We start from the raw sequence: 20,748 nt of genomic DNA, 5'->3' as shown, positions 1-20,748 counted from the left end.
CTGCTAGCTCCATGGTAACAGTGGGCGGGGCGTCGTGGCTTCCGAGCGGGCTGTGCGCAGAGGCGTCGAGTTCTTCTGACAGGAACTTGTTCTGAGGTAAATGTGAGAGGAGGCGGCTGCTGAGGGAGCGGATATTACACGTGCCGGGACCGGGGGGCAGCGCTATAGGGAGGGAATGTGTGGAAACCTCACCTTACTAGTTCTACTACTAGTTATCAGTCACCCCCTGGCTAAACTAGTGTGTGGAGGGAAAATGGAGGGAAAATTACCAGGCAGCCAATTTACATGTGTGGAAGAAGCGGCTTTGTGTATTGTATGTCTGCGCGGTCACGATGGCGACAGGTGGCGGACAGGTCAGTCACATGACACAGCAGATACGGCGAGGAGGTCACATGACACAGCAGATACGGCGAGGAGGTCACATGACACAGCAGATACGGCGAGGAGGTCACATGACACGCAGCACATACGGCGAGGAGGTCACATGACACAGCAGATACGGCGAGGAGGTCACATGACACGCAGCAGATACGGCGAGGAGGTCACATGACACACGCAGCAGATACGGCGGGGAGGTCACATGACACGCAGCAGATACGGCGAGGAGGTCACATGACACGCAGCAGATACGGCGGGGAGGTCACATGACACAGCAGATACGGCGGGGAGGTCACATGACACAGCAGATACGGCGAGGAGGTCACATGACACAGCAGATACGGCGGGGAGGTCACATGACACAGCAGATACGGCGGGGAGGTCACATGACACAGCAGATACGGCGAGGAGGTCACATGACACAGCAGATACGGCGAGGAGGTCACATGACACGCAGCAGATACGGCGAGGAGGTCACATGACACGCAGCAGATACGGCGGGGAGGTCACATTACACGCAGCAGATACGGCGGGGAGGTCACATGACACGCAGCAGATACGGCGGGGAGGTCACATGACACAGCAGATACGGCGAGGAGGTCACATGACACGCAGCAGATACGGCGAGGAGGTCACGTGACACAGCAGATACGGCGAGGAGGTCACGTGACACAGCAGATACGGCGGGGAGGTCACATGACACAGCAGATACGGCGGGGAGGTCACATGACACAGCAGATACGGCGGGGAGGTCACATGACACGCAGCAGATACGGCGAGGAGGTCACATGACACGCAGCAGATACGGCGAGGAGGTCACATGACACGCAGCAGATACGGCGGGGAGGTCACGTGACACGCAGCAGATACGGCGGGGAGGTCACATGACACGCAGCAGATACGGCGGGGAGGACACATGACACGCAGCAGATACGGCGGGGAGGACACATGACACGCAGCAGATACGGCGGGGAGGTCACATGACACACGCAGCAGATACGGCAGGGAGGTCACATGACACGCAGCAGATACGGCGGGGAGGACACATGACACGCAGCAGATACGGCGAGGAGGTCACGTGACACGCAGCAGATACGGCGGGGAGGTCACGTGACACGCAGCAGATACGGCGAGGAGGTCACGTGACACGCAGCAGATACGGCGGGGAGGTCACGTGACACGCAGCAGATGCGGTGGGGAGGTCACATGACACACGCAGCAGATACGGCAGGGAGGTCACATGACACGCAGCAGATACGGCAGGGAGGTCACATGACACACGCAGCAGATACGGCGGGGAGGCCACACGACGTCCTGAAGATATCCCTGAGGAGAACAAGAACCCTCGAACATGGGAACATCCGAATATTCAGTCTTCTTTGCCTGGAATCGCTTACCAAGATGAAATCAAAGATTTCCGGTGTAAGAAGATCTTAAAGGGGTTGTCCAGGGCCCAGAGAGAAAGTCTATACGTAAGACGGGTAAACGATATCATATCCGTGAGTTCCTACACCCGGCACCCCCGACTATCAGATTCAGTACACAGGGTACGAGGCCAGAACAGGGCTGTACGGTGGGTTCCTAAACCTAGCACCCCCAACAATCCGGTCCCGTACACAGGGTACAAAGACAGAACAGCGCTTTATGGTGCAGTCCTAAACCCAGCACCCCCAACAATCAGATCCAGTTGACAGGGTACAAAGCCAGAACAGCGCTCTACGGTGGGGTCCTAATCCCAGCACCCCCAACAATCAGGTCCCGTACACAGAGTATGAGGCCAGAACAGCGCTGTACGGTGGGGTCCTAAACCCGGCACCCCCAACAATCACATTCAGTACACTGGGTATGAGGCCAGAACAGCGCTTTATGGTGAGGTCCTAAACCCCAGCCCCAACAATCAGATTCAGTACACAGGGTCTGAGGCCAGAACATCGCTGTATGGTGGAGTCCTAAATCCAGCACCCCCAACCAGCAGATCCCGTACACAGGGTACGAGGCCAGAACAGCGCTGTACGGTGGGGTCCTAAACCCAGTACCCCCAACAATCAGGTCCCGTACACAGGATACGAAGACAGAACAGCGCTTTATGGTGCAGTCCTAAACCCAGCACCCCCAACAATCAGATCCAGTAGATAGGGTACAAAGCCAGAACAGCGCTGTACGGTGGGGTCCTAAACCCAGCACCCCCAACAATCAGATTCAGTACACACGGTATGAGGCCAGAACAGCACTGTACGGTGGGGTCCTAAATCCAGCACCCCCAACAATCAGATCCAGTACACAGGGTATGAGGCCAGAACAGCGCTGTACGGTGCGGTCCTAAATCCAGCACTCCCAATAATCAGATCCTGTACACAGGGTACGAAGACAGAACAGCGCTGTTTGGTGTTGTCCTAAATCCAGCACCCCCAGCGAGCAGATCCCATACACAGGGTACGAGGCCAGAACAGCGCTGTACGGTGCGGTCCTAAATCCAGCACCCCCAACAATTAGGTCCCGTAGACATGGTAAGAAGACAGAACAGCACTGTATGGTGGGGTCCTAAATCCAGCACCGCCAATAATCGGATCCCATACATATAGGGTATGAAGACAGAACAGCACTGTATGGTGGGGTCCTAAACCCAGCATCCTCAACAATCAGATCCCATACATAGGGTCCGAAGACAGAACAGCACTGTATGGTGGGGTCCTAAATCCAGCACCGCCAATAATCGGATCCCATACATATAGGGTACGAAGACAGAACAGCACTGTACGGTGGGTTTCTAAATCCAGCACCCCCAACCATCAGGTTCCATACAAAGGGGAAGAAGCCAGAACAGTGCTGTGTACCATGTATTGGCCGCTCTCCAGTACTGCAGCTCTACTTGCAGTGAAGTAAATGATAGACTCGGCATAGGGCATTGACAACCCCTTTACTGGGTAATTTCTAAACTTCATTCACGCCGACTCTGTTGCAATGGCAAGAAAAGTAGCAGTAGACTGCTCTATGACAACCTAATGCAAACTCAACAGGCCCCATAACAGTCAACGGGCTTCATTTATGGCAGTTATGACTGGTCATAAGGCTATTGTCAATCTATAAACCCAAAAAGAAGTACTCCAATAAAAAATAATGAGGTAAGTATAAAATAATGAGTTTTTATTAAACATATATATAAATAACTAACAAGACATAAAACCGGAATAAAAAGGGGATCTACTGCAAAGTCAAATATGGATGCACGAACAGTATTTATTTATGAATTATTCAATAAATACTCCATGAAACATGAAGTTGAATGTGAGTCCATATGGATACAGGAAAGAAATATAATAATATATAATAATAATTTTTATTTATATAGCGCCAACATATTCCGCAGCGCTTTACAAATTATAGAGGGGACTTGTACAGACAATAGACATTACAGCATAACAGAAATCACAGTTCAAAACAGATACCAGGAGGAATGAGGGCCCTGCTGCTCGCAAGCTACAAACTATGGGGAAAAGGGGAGACGCGAGAGGTGGATGGTAACAATTGCTTTAGTTATTCGGACCAGCTATAGTGTAAGGCTCAGGTGTTCATGTAAAGCTGCATGAACCAGTTAGGCTACGTTCACATTGGCGTTCCGCCAATGTGCGTCGCTGTTGCGCCGGCGACGCAGCGGCGACGCGCCCCTATGTTTAACATAGGGGACGCGTGCGTTGTTTTGGTGGCGTTTTTCGCCACGTGCGTCGTTTCCGACGCTAGCGTCGGACGCAAGAAAACGCTACATTGTAGCATTTTCTGTGCGTCCGATTTTCGTCAAAAACGACGCACGCGTCGCAAAACGCGCGCGTTTGCGCGCGTTTTTACGTGCGTTGCGTCGCCGACGCAGGGCGGCGCAACGCTAGTGTGAACCTAGCCTTACCTGCCTAAGTATGTAGCAGTACAGACACAGAGGGCTAATACTGCATAAAGTGTATGAGAACATGATGCGAGGAACTTTTTTTTTTTTTTTTTTTATTATTATAAATAGGCAACACAGGGATCGTTAGGTTAATGCATTGAGGCGGTAGGCCAGTCTGAACAAATGAGTTTTTAGGGCACGCTTAAAACTGTGGGGATTGGGGATTAATCGTATTAACCTAGGTAGTGCATTCCAAAGAATCGGCGCAGCACGTGTAAATATATCTTGGTACCGTGTTAGCCAGTAGACAGAAAAATATTTAGAATTGAGAGTCCTCAGTGGTTGATACCTTTTAATGGCTAACTGAAAAGATGGTAACAAATTGCGAGCTATCGAGACTACACAGGTCTCTTCATCAGGCAAAGACTAAAAGAAATTCTGAAGAATCACATATTTATGCACAACATGGCGTAGAAAAAAAAGAAAAGAAAAAAACATGGATAAGCCAGGTGACATGAAGCAGAATTACCATGGGTGATAAACAGTTACGTCCATAAATATTGGGCCAATTGTTAGATAAGGATTATTTTATTGTCCTGTGATTAGGGTCTCTGTTGTGATGACCCCACACAGTCTGAAGGGCAAGTTCCTTAGTTGATGTAAAAAGACATAAATCCATGCAACACATTCATTCCTGCAGTGTGAGTGTCAAAGGGCGTCATCAGTTTATATTCCCAGACTCTTCCTTTTTTTTTTTTATGCCATGTTGTGCATAAATGTGATTCTTCAGAATTTGTTTTAGTCTTTGCCTGATGAAGAGACCTGTGTAGTCTCGAAAGCTTGCAATTTGTTACCATCTTTTCAGTTAGCCATTAAAAGGTATCAACCACTGAGGACTCCCTAGTCCATATGGAGAAATTTTGCGTTGTTTTCATATGACATCACAGCCAACAAGTACAAATACGGTATATAGGATGTAAAATACAAATAGCCCATTGCACAATATCCCCACCTCATGGCGACAAATAGAATAACAGACCGACTGAAAGCAGATGGAAATGTAAGCCTAAATATAAACATTGGCACCTCTATCCTCCCTAGTCCTTTCCTATAATCATTTGTATCTAACGACTACCAGATCCTAATTCTTAGGCTCCCTACTATAGGTTTATAGTTTGATTTATGTGGTTCCTAGTTTTAATTATTGTCATTAAAGTATATTTTTTAGGTCTTTTTTGTTATATTTTTGTTTTTTCCTTTATTTTGGTCCACCTGGATCTTGGCCAGTTAGGATCAGCGTAGTGGTCGTACTGTGGAGGGTCTAACAGGCTAAGGGTACAGGCTGTGCGAAACCTAGTGTCACGATATGGTATGAAATATCATAAGTAGTTCTCTTGCTAGCCTGCGTGGGCTAAGCCCCCCTTCTTGGAGTGATACTGCAAATTCCTGGCTTTCCTTCTCAGAGAGTGTGGGGGTTAGGAGAGCCAAAAGTATTTACGACCGGCATTTCCTGTGTAAGCTCTTGTTCAGCTATAAGTGAAGTAGAAACTTCGAGGATCCATGAGAGATTCTTTGTTTAGTTTTTGTTAGATATTAGGCAAACGATTTAAGCTAGACATACGAAAATATATATTCTTATTCTCACTTGGTGTACCTACCCATTCCCCGAAACACGGGCTTCTAACTCCGTCTGGTAAAGAAGTAGGGTTTTCTCTGTAAATATGTATCCCAGATAGGACATCTTTGATCTCATTAGAATGCTCACGTTAATCCGAGATGAATGATGGATTTGTTAGGACTATGAGATGTTTTGTAGCAGAATTATAGAAATTAGATATAGGTTAGGGTAAAATCAGTAAACTGAAGAGGTAGGAGGGACGAGGTGATCCAACCCCTTTCTGGGATGTTACAGGCTTAAGCTATAACTGTCTGCACACATCCCCAGCTTCCTTCTTGTCCTATTTTCCTGGAAGAGCTGAGTACATCCCATGAGTTGGGATGTATGGAAAACTGCCCTAGCCTGGTTGCCTGTCATGCTTTGAACATGTGAGTGTTGCTTTTTCTCATTTATTCCCTTTATGTTATAATTACCCGTGTACCTATTTGCAATTGTCTCATTTGTAATATCTTTATAAAATATTTTTGATAAAGCACTGCCTAATTTTTTATGGGATATAATATTATATGTTAGTTCATTCTCCAGTTCTAAACCGTACCCTACGTCTTCTGAAGGGAAATACGCTACTGTTGTGTTGGGTTAGCTTCGGACCCATTTAATCGAAGCTGGTGGCAGCATACATTTTGTACTGGGTAGTTGGGTGGCGTTATAGCGACTGCGGCGTTGATAATTATTGTTCCTGCCTAAGTGGGAGTAGTTTATCGCGTCGCTGCAGCGTGCCCAATAGCCAGTACATAGCAGGCAGCCTGTCTGGCGACTAATTACCCTAGGTGCAGTACCTAATCTGACCTGAGAGTAAGGGGGGCGCCAGAGAGCTGCAAGTGTTAAGTGGAACTGTAAGCGGGATATACATAAATCCCTGCAGTTCGTGGTATATAGAAAAGCAGTGGGATACCTAAAATAAGCCCCTGCTGTAAACTAAGAGGTCAATAGCCTTGTGTGTGGTTTTTCATCACATCGTGGAGTGGAGGGATAACTAAGATAAGCCCCCCTGCACATGTGATAGCCGTCTGTTGGCCTAAAGTCACCTCAATCCGTGACGTAGGGGTGACGGTCACGGTGTGAATCCTGACCAATTGGTGACAGCGGTCAGGGGAATCGTGACACCTAGACCTTAGTATAGAGGAATCGGACGCACTCTCGTGGAATTTTGAGTCATGCGTGATTTTATTATAGTAGCAGGCACAAACAACATGTCAAAATGCATGGAGATACATATGATGCTAAGGCTACTTTCACACTAGCGTTTTTTTAAATCCGTCACATGGCGTCGTTTTGCAGAAAAAACGCATCCTGCAAAAGTGCTTGCAGGATGCGTTTTTTCCCCATAGACTTCTATTGACGACGCATTTGCGACGGATTGGCACACTTCGCATCCGTCTTGCGACGGATGCGTCGTGCTTTGGCGGACCGTCGGGAGAAAAAAACCCTACATGTAACGTTTATTTCTCCCGACGGACCGCTTTTTCCGACCGCGCATGCGCGGCCGGAACTCCGCCCCCACCTCCCCGCACCTTACAATGGGGCAGCGGATGCGCCGGAAAAATGCATCCGCTGCCTCCATTGTGCAATGCAGCAAACGCTAGCGTCGGAATCTCTCCCCGACGCATTGCGACGGGGAGATTCCGACACTAGTGTGAAAGGAGCCTTAGACGTTTTAACCCGTCCCAGGTTTTTATCACATAGTTGTTATAGAAAATGTGAAAACCTACAGAAAAAATCATTGTGCAATATATACAAAAGAGTAAATAGCGGCTGACAGCACTCTATATCGGAGCGTCCGTTCACCATCCAGGGAACCGTCCCGGACCCAATGTAGTCAGAGAAACGTAGAAAGAACAGCGCTCCATCCGGGTGTAGAATTTCTTAGAACAAATTTATTAAAGCCATAATCAAGCAACGTTTCGACCGGTATACGGTCTTTGTCAAGCATAAACGGATCCTATGATTGGCTGAGTGTCCCTATGGAAACGAATATACAGGAAAGAACACCGTATGAATCCAGGATGAATATGGGAGTAACTCTGCATCTGTACGGCGTTTTGTGGTGTTTTTTATATTATAAGATGGTTCATTTGTGATACATGTAGATATTGAATATTGATGTCTGTTTTTTCTAGATGTTATGTATTATATGTGGGGGAGGTGATCGATGGTGATTGGTGCACTGTGTGGCACCCTTGCTATTTAAGATGGCTGCCCCTGTTGTGTTTTATGCTTGACAAAGACCGTATACCGGTCGAAACGTTGCTTGATTATGGCTTTAATAAATTTGTTCTAAGAAATTCTACACCCGGATGGAGCGCTGTTCTTTCTACGTTTCTCTGTGCAATATATACAATGACATGTACAGTAATATATACAATATTACGATATATGCATTAAAAAATCCCAGAAATTGGTAAAACGTTCCACGAACTGTTCTTTACACTGCTCTTAACAGGCTTTAACCGATGTCTGGGTGGATTGAAGCACTGATCATCTTGCAAAGTAACCATGCCTCGCTGACACCTCAATAAATTCTTCACGTCAACCAAGAACTGTTATGATATTTCCTATATTATCAGTGTAAGTCCCAACCAACTGAATCCCATTAATGGATGTCAAGACAACTGCATCCCATAAATGAAAATTCAGATCATGGCAGACCCCAATAACTTGTTTTGTTCAGATCATCATTATAAGTTGCGCATTGTCTTCGAAGATGATGACAACTAACACAGACAGCAATGAAGGACAAGTTTTTAGGAAACAGCCTCTAGAAACCCCTAGTTTACAACTGGCTTTATCCTGATAAAAACCTGTGACTTCATGCAAATATTGCATAAAGCTGCATGTACGTAATGACCCTTTGTATTATTTACAGGACAGGAATAGAGTTTATCTCTTTATTGCAATGTCTTACAAGTTTCCCTGGGATTCAGGTAAAACAAGTTTGCGTGTATTTCTAGCAAGAAAACAGAAGATCACTCTGTGGATCGCCAGTTCTCTTCCAGGATGGCATCTGCTGCAATGGTTGAAGACCAGACCTGTTTCACCTGCCTATACCTCTGTTCCAGTCTTGTGACTCTGAAATGTGGACATGTTGTCTGTGAAGATTGCACGAATGAGTCCTTTCAGGAACATGAACAATGCTTCGAATGTAAGACAAAAACCGAGAAAGAGTGCGAGGTTTTGTGCACTTACTGCGTGAATCTTTCTGTCCCTGCTGTGAAGTCGTGCCGTGTATGTGAAGCTTCGTTGTGTGAAACACACCTCACCGTCCACAATAATGCACCAGATCACGTCTTAATAGAGCCCACCTTATCATTACGTTGCCAAAAATGTACCATCCACAACGAGATACTTAAGTACTACTGTCCCGAAGATGACTCGGTTATCTGTGTCTCCTGCTTTTTAATTGGAGACCATAAGGGACACACTGTGCAACTACTACAGAGGGCTTCTGAGAAGAAGAAAGAGAAACTTGTGGGCTTGTTGAGAAGACGAATCCTAAGGAAGGAAAAGACTCAAAATAGAATCAAGGACTTAGAGTCAGAAAAGGAAAGCACGAAATATAAAACAAAAGCCATAAAGGAGCAAGTAGACGTTCTCTTTTCTGATATGAGGGCACAGTTAAATGCCCTTGAAAGACGTGTCTTAAGGGAGGTCTCACGGCAGGAAGAGCAAGTTATGCACTCCTTTTGTGAACAGATCCAAGAACTGGAAATAAAAGTGGACAATATATCAAAGCAGATATTCGATATCGAGAAACTCTGTCAGATGACTGACCCATTAACTATCCTAACAGTCCGTCTACCGGAATCTCTGACTGTATCAGATGGCTACGGCAGAAAGATGAGCGATGACCCTTGCAACCAAGTAAAAAGTCTGGATGAAGTTCTCATTTCTTTGACTTTGCACAGAAATCTGGCCAAAATCGTGTCTAATGTAAGTATAATGGAAGAACTTCACTTGTTGGAGGCCTCTGAGATATTACTGGATGAAAAGACAGCTGGAGATTATGTTTTGATCTCAGGAGACCTGAAGACCGCCTGCAAATCAAAGCTTAACTTAAGACGTCCAGAAAGACCAGAAAAATTTTACTGCGTTCAGGTCCTTGGCACCAAAAGCTTTTCTTCAGGACGGCATTCGTGGGAGGTGGAAGCAAGTGACTGTGGGGACTGGATGATAGGGGTGGCCTATTCTACCATAGAAAGGAAAGGTACTCTCTCCTTCCTCGGCATCAATGATCGCTCCTGGGTCCTCAAGAGATCAAGCAATAGGTATTCAGTGACGCATAACTCAGAAGTAATTCACGTAGATGTAGGGTATTCATGTCAGAGATATTTAATCTATCTGGACCATGAGGCCGGTCAGCTTTCTTTCTATCAACTAAGTGACCCCATATGCCACCTGTACTCCTACAAGACCATCTTCAACTCCCCTCTTCATGCTGCGTTTTGGGTGGAGGATGATGCCTGGGTTAAGATAAGCTAGTTCCCACACTTATGACAAATTAGTCAGTAATGTCATTCTCAAAGGGAAAGGGTCATTTTTACTGAGGTTTCCTCAGTGGCGATCAGGAGCAAAGCCATTAATTTATGATTTAACTTTAGTCTTTTCTGCCGTATCTCGACATGTGAGCTCGACCTTGTAATAACTTATTATAATCATGATTACAGTCTTATTCCTCTACATGATTACTTGTATTGATTTCTAAGACTAAGGTCTTAGACTTACTATTTACTTGTAGCCGTTAATGCTTTACCTTAGTTCCAGTAATAAAGTGGCAGTGTGGCGCATCTTAAGCTGTTCGATTCTTGCGTACGAGTGCTAACCGTGATTTTCATGGATAACACTCGTACCTGTTGTAGTTTAAGGGACCAATGAAATATCGGACTTTTTCCTCGAACCAAGTGGACAGCAGAAAATCTCGGACATATGTATAATTTTGATCCAAGGCTCAGATCTAAATCGGCAATGCAAGTCAATGCGTCCGTGAAAAAAATCAGAGTCCGGTCTGAGTTTCACAGACTGTCATGGAGAAGGGGGAGAATTTTTATTTTTTTTATTTTATTTTTTTTATTTCTCCACATACATGAAAAGCGGATAACCCTTGTACCACACTCTGATCAGAGTCTGATTAATCAGTTCTTTTTTTCTTGCATTTGGAAAAATCGGATGTGTGAACGAGCCCTTTATTCTGCGTAAGGCCCCATTCACACGTCTAAGCTCTGTCTGCATTTTTTCCTGCGTAGAATTCATACGTTTTTTGTTTGGTCTCGTTCACATGTCATTTTTTATGAATATATATTTTTTATTTTTGGCGTATGAGAACATAAACTGATTTGTGAATTCGACCTTACTGTGGTTTTGTGATGCGGTTTTTACTGTGTGATTTGTACTTTTCTATCGTACATGCAAAACAGTTTGTGGATGATATGTGCAAAACTGCTGTATTTTGTATACGATCACGACAAAAAATGGAATTTGACTCCATGATATGATAAGTTTCTTTGACATGTATTATGTTCTTGCTTGAAATAGTCAAGGATTTCACAAATGACCCATTTTAAATTTTTCTTATCAAACTTTGCTGTACAGGGGGGTACTAGGCAAAATGTGCATGAGATAATTTTGGGGAGAACGATATACAGCTTACTAAGTAATATGTACAATTTTATGTTGTATTATTTAACCAACATGTTAAAGAAGTGAAAATGGAAATAAAGTTATTGATTGTGGCAATACTTGGTTAATAATTTTACTACAAATATTTATTTTCTAAGCAGAATTCACAAGGAAAGAGAGAAGGGGATTTTCCTCCATAAAGGGGTTTCCAGTTCCTCATTCTCTCAGAGACATCGATATATTTAGCTTTGTGTCTGGCTCAGAAGGTTATATAACTGCATTGCTCACTTGTGGTCTGACTGTATCGAGTAGGCCCGGTTGTGAACTCAGCCACTCATTTATAAGCAGGAAGTTTGCCGTTCAAGTGTCTTGAAAAATTAGGTTAAAGCTTTGATGATAATCCAAATAGTGTTCAACTATATATCTAGGTTGCAGTGGGAAGAAACTCGTTAGGTAACATAGTTAGTAAGGCCGAAAAAAGACATTTGTCCATCCAGTTCAGCCTATACTCCATCATAATAAATCCCCAGATCTACGTCCTTCTACAGAGCCTAATAATTGTATGATACAATATTGTTCTGCTCCAGGAAGACATCCAGTCCTCTCTTGAACCCCTCGACTGAGTTCGCCATCACCACCTCCTCAGGCAAGCAATTCCAGATTCTCACTGCCTAACAGTAAAGAATCCTCTTCTATGTTGGTGGAAAAACCTTCTCTCCTCCAGACGCAAAGAATGCCCCCTTGTGCCCGTCACCTTCCTTGGTATAAACAAATCCTCAGCGAGATATTTGTATTGTCCCCTTATATACTTATACATGGTTATTAGATCGCCCCTCAGTCGTCTTTTTTCTAGACTAAATAATCCTAATTTCGCTAATCTATCTGGATATTGTAGTTCTCCCATCCCCTTTATTAATTTTGTTGCCCTCCTTTGTACTCTCTCTAGTTCCATTATATCCTTCCTGAGCACCGGTGCCCAAAACTGGACACAGTACTCCATGTGCGGTCTAACTAGGGATTTGTACAGAGGCAGTATAATGCTCTCATCATGTGTATCCAGACCTCTTTTAATGCACCCCATGATCCTGTTTGCCTTGGCAGCTGCTGCCTGGCACTGGCTGCTCCAGGTAAGTGTATCATTAACTAGGATCCCCAAGTCCTTCTCCCTGTCAGATTTACCCAGTGGTTTCCCGTTCAGTGTGTAATGGTGAGCTGCGCTGCTGGAACAAATCGCTTCTACAATTAAGATAATTTTTTTAAATTCACAATACATGTCAACGCCGTACCAGCATCTTTATTAAGTGGAAAAAATAAACATCTATGTATCAATTGTGCTTTGTCAGGAAAAAATATTAACCGTTGTCATAATATCTAGCCATTTCTAGAACTGTCCCTCTTTGGTGGTATCAATCTGCAGCCCTTTTTTCATAGCCATTCTTACTCATTTACACCAGATCATCTCTTCCATAATATTGAGTCCAAGGTCCGTTTGCTAATGTCCATAGCGTTTATAGTCCCTATTCGTCATTAAACCTGGTCATACATTTTTTTTTTACTGACAGCAGGTTTCTGGGAACATGCTGAATAAAACATCTTTCATTACAACAAAACATGGTTATTCTAACTATCTTCCGAAGAATTCACAAGTAGACAACTTCTTTCCAGATGAGCGGAGTGTGTCAGCCGTCCGATAAAAGGATTGATATAGGTAAATTTCATCCTTATCGTTGATTATGGTTTTTCATCACCTTTAGTCTACGGTCACCTTACGTCTCATACTCAAATGTGGGAGCACCAATTAGTTGTTAGGAGTTTTGGCTTCCCATCACTAGGACATGGCGCCGCGCTCTATTTAGAGCGTCCACGGCCAGGCTGAGAGTGTGAAGTGTTCTCGAGTCGCTTCAAACCAAGAAGCGGAAAGACAGATCGGTACCGGACATTTGTTTCTGATAATACTCATCAAATTTCTCGCTCTGAGACACGGTGAAGTGGTCTTTCCAATCCCCACAGATTCCTGAGGAAAAAAAACAACAGCGCTTGTCATTCAGTCCCTTAGATACAAGTCAGATATTGTCATTTAGACATAGCTGAAAGTATCCACAACAGAGTTTTCCATAAATATTGCAGTACACCCTCTTTATATAAATTTGGATGCACTGGCATGTTCAGTGAAAAATACATTTTGGTTGAATGCAAAAAAAAAAAAATACCGTAGCTATAATACTTAATGAAAAAACTGCAGTCCCACAAATGAAAAGAAGCTCACAGAAATTGCATTAATGCCACGTGGTTGGGAGCATATTAAATCCATCAAGAATTTTTTTTGTCCCCCATGTAGTTTAAATGGATGGTAATTATATATTCTTGTATAACATGAAAACCCAAAAAGAATGGAGTGCTATACAATATATAAAATTTGTCAAAAATCTTTATTAATCACTTTTTTCGTAAATACTGGCAAAATCACTATTAGAACAGTATAGACAACAGTAGTAACAAAAGGGAAAAAGATTTTGAAAAAGCTTCCGCGAAACGTTCGCCGGGATTGTGCCTGGCTCCTTGACATATCCACTTGCACATCGTGGGTAAGCGTATCATGCATGATGTTATAACCACGTCTTATCTGCTATATCACTAGGATATTTACTATGTTCTGCAGCAGGTTTTACACGCTCTGATCTCTACCATGTGCATCTTGACAGCACAGTCATACTTGAACTGCACTTGCTTATTTACTTGATCTGTTTACACATTACTGGCAGTGCTGCACATGTGTCTTATTGATCAGCCTTTTTATATCTACCATAATGATGTTGGTTACCATGATTACATATGTACCAATAGATATACCTCGGACCCATGCGTTATACTAGGGTTTTTAGTGGAACTACTTGATACTACTGTTGTCTATACTGTTCTAATGGTGATTTTACTAGTATGCACTAAAAATGATTCAGGCTACGTTCACATTAGCGTTGTGTGGGGCTGCGTCGGGCGCAGCCGCGGCGACGCATGCGCCATGCGCCCCTATATTTAACATGGGGAGCGCATGGACATGCGTTGTCTTGCGTTTTGTGACGCATGCGTCTTTTTGGCGCAACAGAAAACGCTGCATGATGCAGTTTTTTTCTGCGCCAAAAATCAAAAAATGAACGCATGCGTCACAAAAAGCTGCCTTTTGTGTGCGTTGTGTCGCCGACGCAGCACCGCACAACGCAAATGTGAACGTAAGCCTAATAAAGATTTTTTTATATGTTGTAGAGTACTCCATTCTTTAGGGGTTTTCAGGTCCCACAAATGAGCAACAGAGGCTAGATTTATATGCGCAATTGTGCTTTAGTATTGATGCATATTCATGTAAGTGTAATTGTGCTATATACCGTATTTTTCTGACTATAAGACTCACCGGACCGTAAGACGCACCCCAATTTTTCAGAAGGAAAATGGGGGAACATAATGTGTCAATTGGGCGTCCGTCTTACAGTCCTGAATTCAGCTTACCCAGGGGATATCAGCAGCGCTGGTGGAGTGGAGTCACAGGGGGTGTTTGGTGGTCCGGCGATGATATGACCCAGACTGGTGCGGCAGGTTCGGTGGTGCGAGGGCTCCGCCGACATTTCGTGAAAGCCCGAAACCCCTTTCCCCCCCCCCCACATCCATTGCTGCGATGCGGTGGTCTCCAGGAAATCCCATCCTATGGCTGATGCTGCAGGTTCGGTGGTGCGGGGGCTCCGGCGACATTTTGTGAAAGCCTGGAGCCCCGGAACTTCCATTGCCTCGATGCGGTGGCCTCTAGGAAAATGGCTGCCAGAGGCTGCGCATGCCCAGATTGAGATGTCATTTCCTGAGATCTCGTTGCCGAGATCTCAATCTGCACATGCGCCGCCTTCGGTGGACTCCGGGAAAATGTCTGCCGGGGGCGGCTCATGCGCAGATGGAGATCTTGGCTCTGAGATCTCATCTCCCGAGATCTTGGTGGCGAGATCTCCATTTGCGCATGCCTCCCCTGGCAGACATTTTCCCGGTGTCCTATTTTTCTCCTCAAAATTTGGGATGCGTCTTATAAACCACAAAATACATAGTAAATACATCTAATATAATCACTGCTGCAGTGAATGAAAACACTGTTGTTCTTGAGGCAACCAGGTGGCCGCGTTTTACCTTTCCTCATAAACGGAGTGACCGACTGGTCCAAGATAGAAGAGGGCATAGCGGTGTAGTTTGTCGTCGGGTTCTCTTTCATAGCCTTAAAGGAAGTGTGTAGACAAATCCTCTCCAGAACATCATCCGAGAGTTCTGTTCCCAGAAACTTCATTACTTTCCGGATCTCTCGCTTTGGGTCCTGTTTACATTAGAAATGGACAAATATTCCAGTGTATCGGAAAGAAGCACTCCCATGAAAGTTTTTATTCCCTCATCCTGTTGAAATGTGTGTGTAATGTAGTGTAAGTGCTTTAATATACTTACTGATCGCCATCTTCCCCGGTTTCTAGCGCCTCTTCTCACTTAAATGGTATATCCGGGGATTTTCTGAAAATCAAAAAATGTTCCAAAGCACTAACGGCACATAGTTCCTACTTACCTGCATGTTGTGCACGGCGCTGTTCTTTCCTGGCACAGAGAGGTCACAGACCGCTTCTGCCGGGGATTCAGTTGCTTCTGCTGACGTCACATCGTCAGAGTGGCTGCTTCTCTTCTGCTCTGCTCTGTCGATGGGGTGGACTTTCGACTTCATTCTAATTGACAGTCGGCTCCCCCAGGTATGCAGTGGGAATCTGGCTGTCAGTCATAATGATGTCGGACGTCCCGCTCTGTCGACTTGACGTCAGCAGAGACTCACAAGTTCTGGTGGGCAGTGGCATATGCACTGACAACGTAGGAGAGATCCTGGCCGCACATATGTATCACAGGGGCGGACACTGACAACCTAAGGCCCCTGTGTAAGAAATGTGTCTTGGCCTCCCCCTCCTTTTATGGCGACAAAACAACATACAGATTTATGTACATACTCTCCTTAATTATGTATGTTGCTGTCTGTTATTAGACAGTGCCCTCTCGTTATATACAGCACCACCCCTTACATATTGGATAATATAATGGCCCATGTCTTTATTGCATAGCGTCCTCTCTTATTAGATATATAATGCAATGACGTCTGATGGAGCACAGGAAAGCGTCTTTTCTAATGGAGGAGCTGATGGACTGATCATCCGGTCACCGACTGCTCCTTCAGCAGTCATTTTATATCTAACAAGAGAGGGTCTATATAATAAAAGAGGGTGCTGTAAATAACAAAAATAACAAGAATACACTATGTAGGAGACAGCACAGTACATAACTGCAGAGGAAGCTATATAATAAGGGACAGCATTATATATAATTAGAGAGGATGGTACGTAATAAGGGACCGTGCTATACATAATAAAAGAGGAAACTAACTAAGGACTGTGCTGTACATAATAAGTGAGTACACTCTATACTAAGGGACTGTGCTGTACATAAGTGAGTACCGTCTATACTAAGGGATTGTGCTATACATAATAAGTGAGTACACTATACACTAAGAGACTGTGCTATACATAATAAGGCTACATTCCTGTATCCGTGTGCAGTGTTGGCGTGCTGCCCGCCTTTACACACACATTAAGCATGTCCTATTTTGAACCTCAAAATCGGATCAGAACAAGACATTCTCAGATCCTTGATTTCCACGGATATGTGAATCTACTATATAATTGTCTAAGGGTCACTTCCGTCTTTCTGTCTGTCCTTCTGTCTGTCATGGATATTCATTGGTCGCGGCCTCTGTCTGTCATGGAAATCCAAGTGCTGATTGGTCGTGGCAAAACAGCCACGACCAATTAGCGACGGCCAAGTCCGGCGGCAACATGGCCGCTCCTTCCTCCCCGCAGTCAGTGCCCGCTCCGTTCTCCCCTCCAGTCAGCGCTCACACAGGGTTAATGGCAGCGTTGACCGCGGTGTAACGCATTCGGTTAACGCTGCTATTAACCCTGTGTGACCAACTTTTTACTATTCATGCTGCCTATGCAGCCTCAATAGTAAAAAGATCTAATGATAAAAATAATAAAAAAAATTAAAAATTGTTATATACTCACCTTCCGGAGCCCCCGGATCAGGAACCGGCCTTTCCTGCTCCTCGCGACGCCCCGGTGACCGCTCCATGCATTGCGGTCTCGCGAGATGATGACGTAGCGGTCTCGCGAGACCGCAATGCACTCTTCAGACCAGAGCATGCGAGGAGCGTCGGTAACCGCTTCGATCCCGAGGCCAACGGAGGGTGAGTATATCACTATTTTTTATTTAAATTTTTTTTTTTAACAGGGATATGATGCCCACATTGCTATATACTGCGTGGGCTGTGTTAGATACTGCGTGGCTGCTATATACTACATGGGCAGTGTTATATACTCCGTAGTCTGTGTGATATACTGCGTGGCTGCTATATAGTACATGGGCAATGTTATATACTGCGTGGGCTGTGTGATATACTGCCTGGCTGCTATATACTACATGGGCAGTCTTATATACTGCGTGGGCTGTGTGATATACTGTGTGGGCTGTGTTATATACCGCGTTGCTGCTATATACTACATGGGCAGTGTTGTATACCGCGTAGCTGCTATATACTACATGGGCAGTGTTATATACTGCGTGGGCTGTGTGATATACTGCGTGGGCTGTGCGATATACTGCGTGGCTGCTATATACTACATGGGCAGTGTTATATGCCGCGTGGCTGCTATATACTACATGGGCAGTGTTATATACTGCGTGGGCTGTGTGATATACTACGTGGGCTGTGCGATATACTACGTGGCCTGTGTTATATACTATGTCGCCTGTGTTATATACTGCGTGGCTGCTATATACTGCGTGGGCTGTGTTATATACTATTTGGGCTGTGTTATATACTATTTGGGCTGTGTTATATACTGCGTGGCCTGTATTAACGCATCGGGTATTCTACAATATGTATGTATGAATGTATATAGCAGCCACATAGTATATAGCACAGGCCACGTAGTATTTGCTATATACTACATGGCTCCTATATACTACGTGGCCTGTGCTATATACTGTGTGGCTTCTATATATATACATACATACATATTCTAGAATACCCGATGCATTAGAATCGGGCCACCATCTAGTGGACCTATAAAACTCTACGAGTCTGTGCGCCGTCCGATAAAAAGATCTGGAAGCACACGGACATAGCACACAAATTAGTGAATGTAGAATGAGGGATATTACAGATAACATCACTCCACGTCACACAGCGCAGATACAGAATAATATTTACATCCAGGCACTTAACGCTGACGTCTCGTCTGATTAGAGCCGCTTTCTGCTGTTTCTTCTCCATCTGGTCAGACCTTCATGTTGACATCTCCCAGCCACGACTCGTCTTGTCAGGATGATCATCGCATCCTGAAAATAAGAAGGTCACATACATTGTATACATACATGTCTCTCCCCCCTCAATACAGATATGTACCCACCATTAAAAATATAAAGTGATAAGCATTAACTAATATTCTCTGCTGCCCAATAATATAAATTATTCAGTCTCTGACTATGCCCAATTAAAGGTAAGGCTATGTGCATACGCTGTGTTTGTTACGGAAAGTACGCAATGTTTTACAGTACAGGAAAAGTGACTGAGATCCCTGACGTCTCATGCACATGTTGCTTATTGTTTCCTTGCAGATTTGCAGCAGATTAAAATCTGCATAATGTCAGTTCTTCCAGTGTATTTCACCCGTACAAATGGGGGGAAAATATGTAACACAAGCATGGCAAAAACATTGCCAAAAAATTAATGTATTTAAACAGCGTCCTTCCTGCCAACACATTAAGAAATGCAGCAGAATTTTCTCCTGCAAATCCTGGACGTGTGCACACAGCCTTAGTCCTGTCCTGTGTCCCCATCCTTCATTATAAGTCCTTGATAGCATCATAATGAATTTGGGGGTGGGAGAAGACACCACCAGGTACTGAGCATCCTCCGCTGCCTCCCAATTCATTACAAGTCCCTGACAGCATCTCCCACCTTTCAGTTCATTACAAAGAGTCCTAGGCACCTTCTGCTCTCCCACTCCCCAATACATTTTAAGTCCCCAATAACATCACAATGAATTATGAGATGGGGGAGGATGCTATCGGAGGCTTAGCACCCTCTTCCACCACCCAATTAATTTCACATCCATATCTGTCCTCCTCTTGTTCATAAATCCATTTTAAGTCCACCTTACTGCCATCCCAATCCCCCACATCCCTCGGTCTTCTCCCCCCACATCCATCATTGTCCTCCCCACCACCTCCATCATTGCACTCTCCACCCCCCCATCATTTCCCTTTCCACCACCTCCATCATTGCACTCTCCACCACCCCTATCATTGCCCTTTCCACCACCTCCATCGCCTTCTCCCCACCACCCTCATCATTGCCCTATCCACCACCCCATCATTGCCTTCTCCCCCACCTCCATCATTGCCCTTTCCACCTCCATCAATGACTTCTCTCCCACCACCCCATCATTGCCCTTTCCACCACCTCCATCATTGCCTTCTCCCCACCACCCTCATCATTGCCCTATCCACCACCCCATCATTGCCTTCTCCCCCACCTCCATCTTTGCCCTTTTCACCTCCATCAATGACTTCTCTCTCACCACCCCATCATTGCTTTCTCCCCCAACACCCACATCATTGCCCTCTTTACCACCTTCACACACACCACTCACCTCTCTGCACGTTACCCCGCAGTATCACCGTCGCCCGCAGCTTTCTGTCTCACACAGAAGCGCGCTGTGTGAGATAGGAAGCGCTGGCAGAACGGACAAATCCCTGTTTCTCCGCACTGCTGCCATTTTCTCCTGTAGGCAGCGGAGCTGCAGGGATCACTCCCTACCCGCCACACATGAGGGCAATCTGGAAATGGGCCATTCGGAGCCGGGAAAAAAGGCCAAATTGGCCTCATTATTAGCTGCCGTGCAGTGGCCCCAACCACCTCCGGGCCCTGATGCAGCCGCACCGGCTGCACATGCGGTATGTCTGCCCCTGATCAGAGTACACAGTGATTCCAAACCATATCCGCGCCCTTCCTTTTGAGCATTACAGGGAGAGGCGAGAACGCAAATGTGAGCAGCTGCACCCTCTAGTGTATAATAGAGAAAAA

At 45.1% G+C, this 20,748-nt stretch overlaps 3 protein-coding genes across 4 annotated transcripts in view; 2 read left to right on the top strand and 1 right to left on the bottom strand.

The window, feature by feature from the left end:
- Positions 1-24: 24 nt before the first annotated feature.
- CORO1A (coronin 1A) overlaps positions 25-20,748 on the top strand; it is a 193,414-nt gene continuing 172,690 nt past the window's right edge. Inside the window, exon 1 of one of the 2 annotated variants that reach the window (XM_069734952.1) lies at positions 25-96. The gene's annotated coding sequence lies outside the window, so the exon portion shown is untranslated. The remainder of the gene's footprint in view (positions 97-20,748) is intronic. The other variant, XM_069734951.1, reaches the window with a different exon arrangement.
- Positions 8,931-10,412, top strand: LOC138646204 (E3 ubiquitin-protein ligase TRIM39-like). Its single transcript, XM_069735666.1, has one exon. It carries the CDS (start codon positions 8,931-8,933, stop codon positions 10,410-10,412), a length of 1,482 nt encoding a protein of 493 aa, XP_069591767.1.
- LOC138645558 (sulfotransferase 1B1-like) overlaps positions 12,664-20,748 on the bottom strand; it is a 29,093-nt gene continuing 21,008 nt past the window's right edge. The window contains exons 8-9 of the mRNA XM_069734956.1: positions 15,708-15,888; positions 12,664-13,560 (exon numbers count right to left, since the gene is read on the bottom strand). Coding sequence (XP_069591057.1) covers positions 13,448-13,560; positions 15,708-15,888 — 294 coding nt within the window. The 3' untranslated portion in view covers positions 12,664-13,447. The remainder of the gene's footprint in view (positions 13,561-15,707; positions 15,889-20,748) is intronic.

Source organism: Ranitomeya imitator, chromosome 7 (genome assembly GCF_032444005.1).
Source record: "Ranitomeya imitator isolate aRanImi1 chromosome 7, aRanImi1.pri, whole genome shotgun sequence".
Taxonomy (NCBI): Eukaryota; Metazoa; Chordata; class Amphibia; order Anura; family Dendrobatidae; genus Ranitomeya; species Ranitomeya imitator.
Note: the sequence above shows the minus strand (reverse complement) of the source record. Positions and strands in the feature narration are given on the sequence as shown.

Coding starts and splice junctions, on each gene's coding strand:
- LOC138646204 (XM_069735666.1), top strand. CDS start 8,931: ATGGCATCTGCTGCAATGGTTGAAGACCAGACCTGTTTCACCTGCCTA.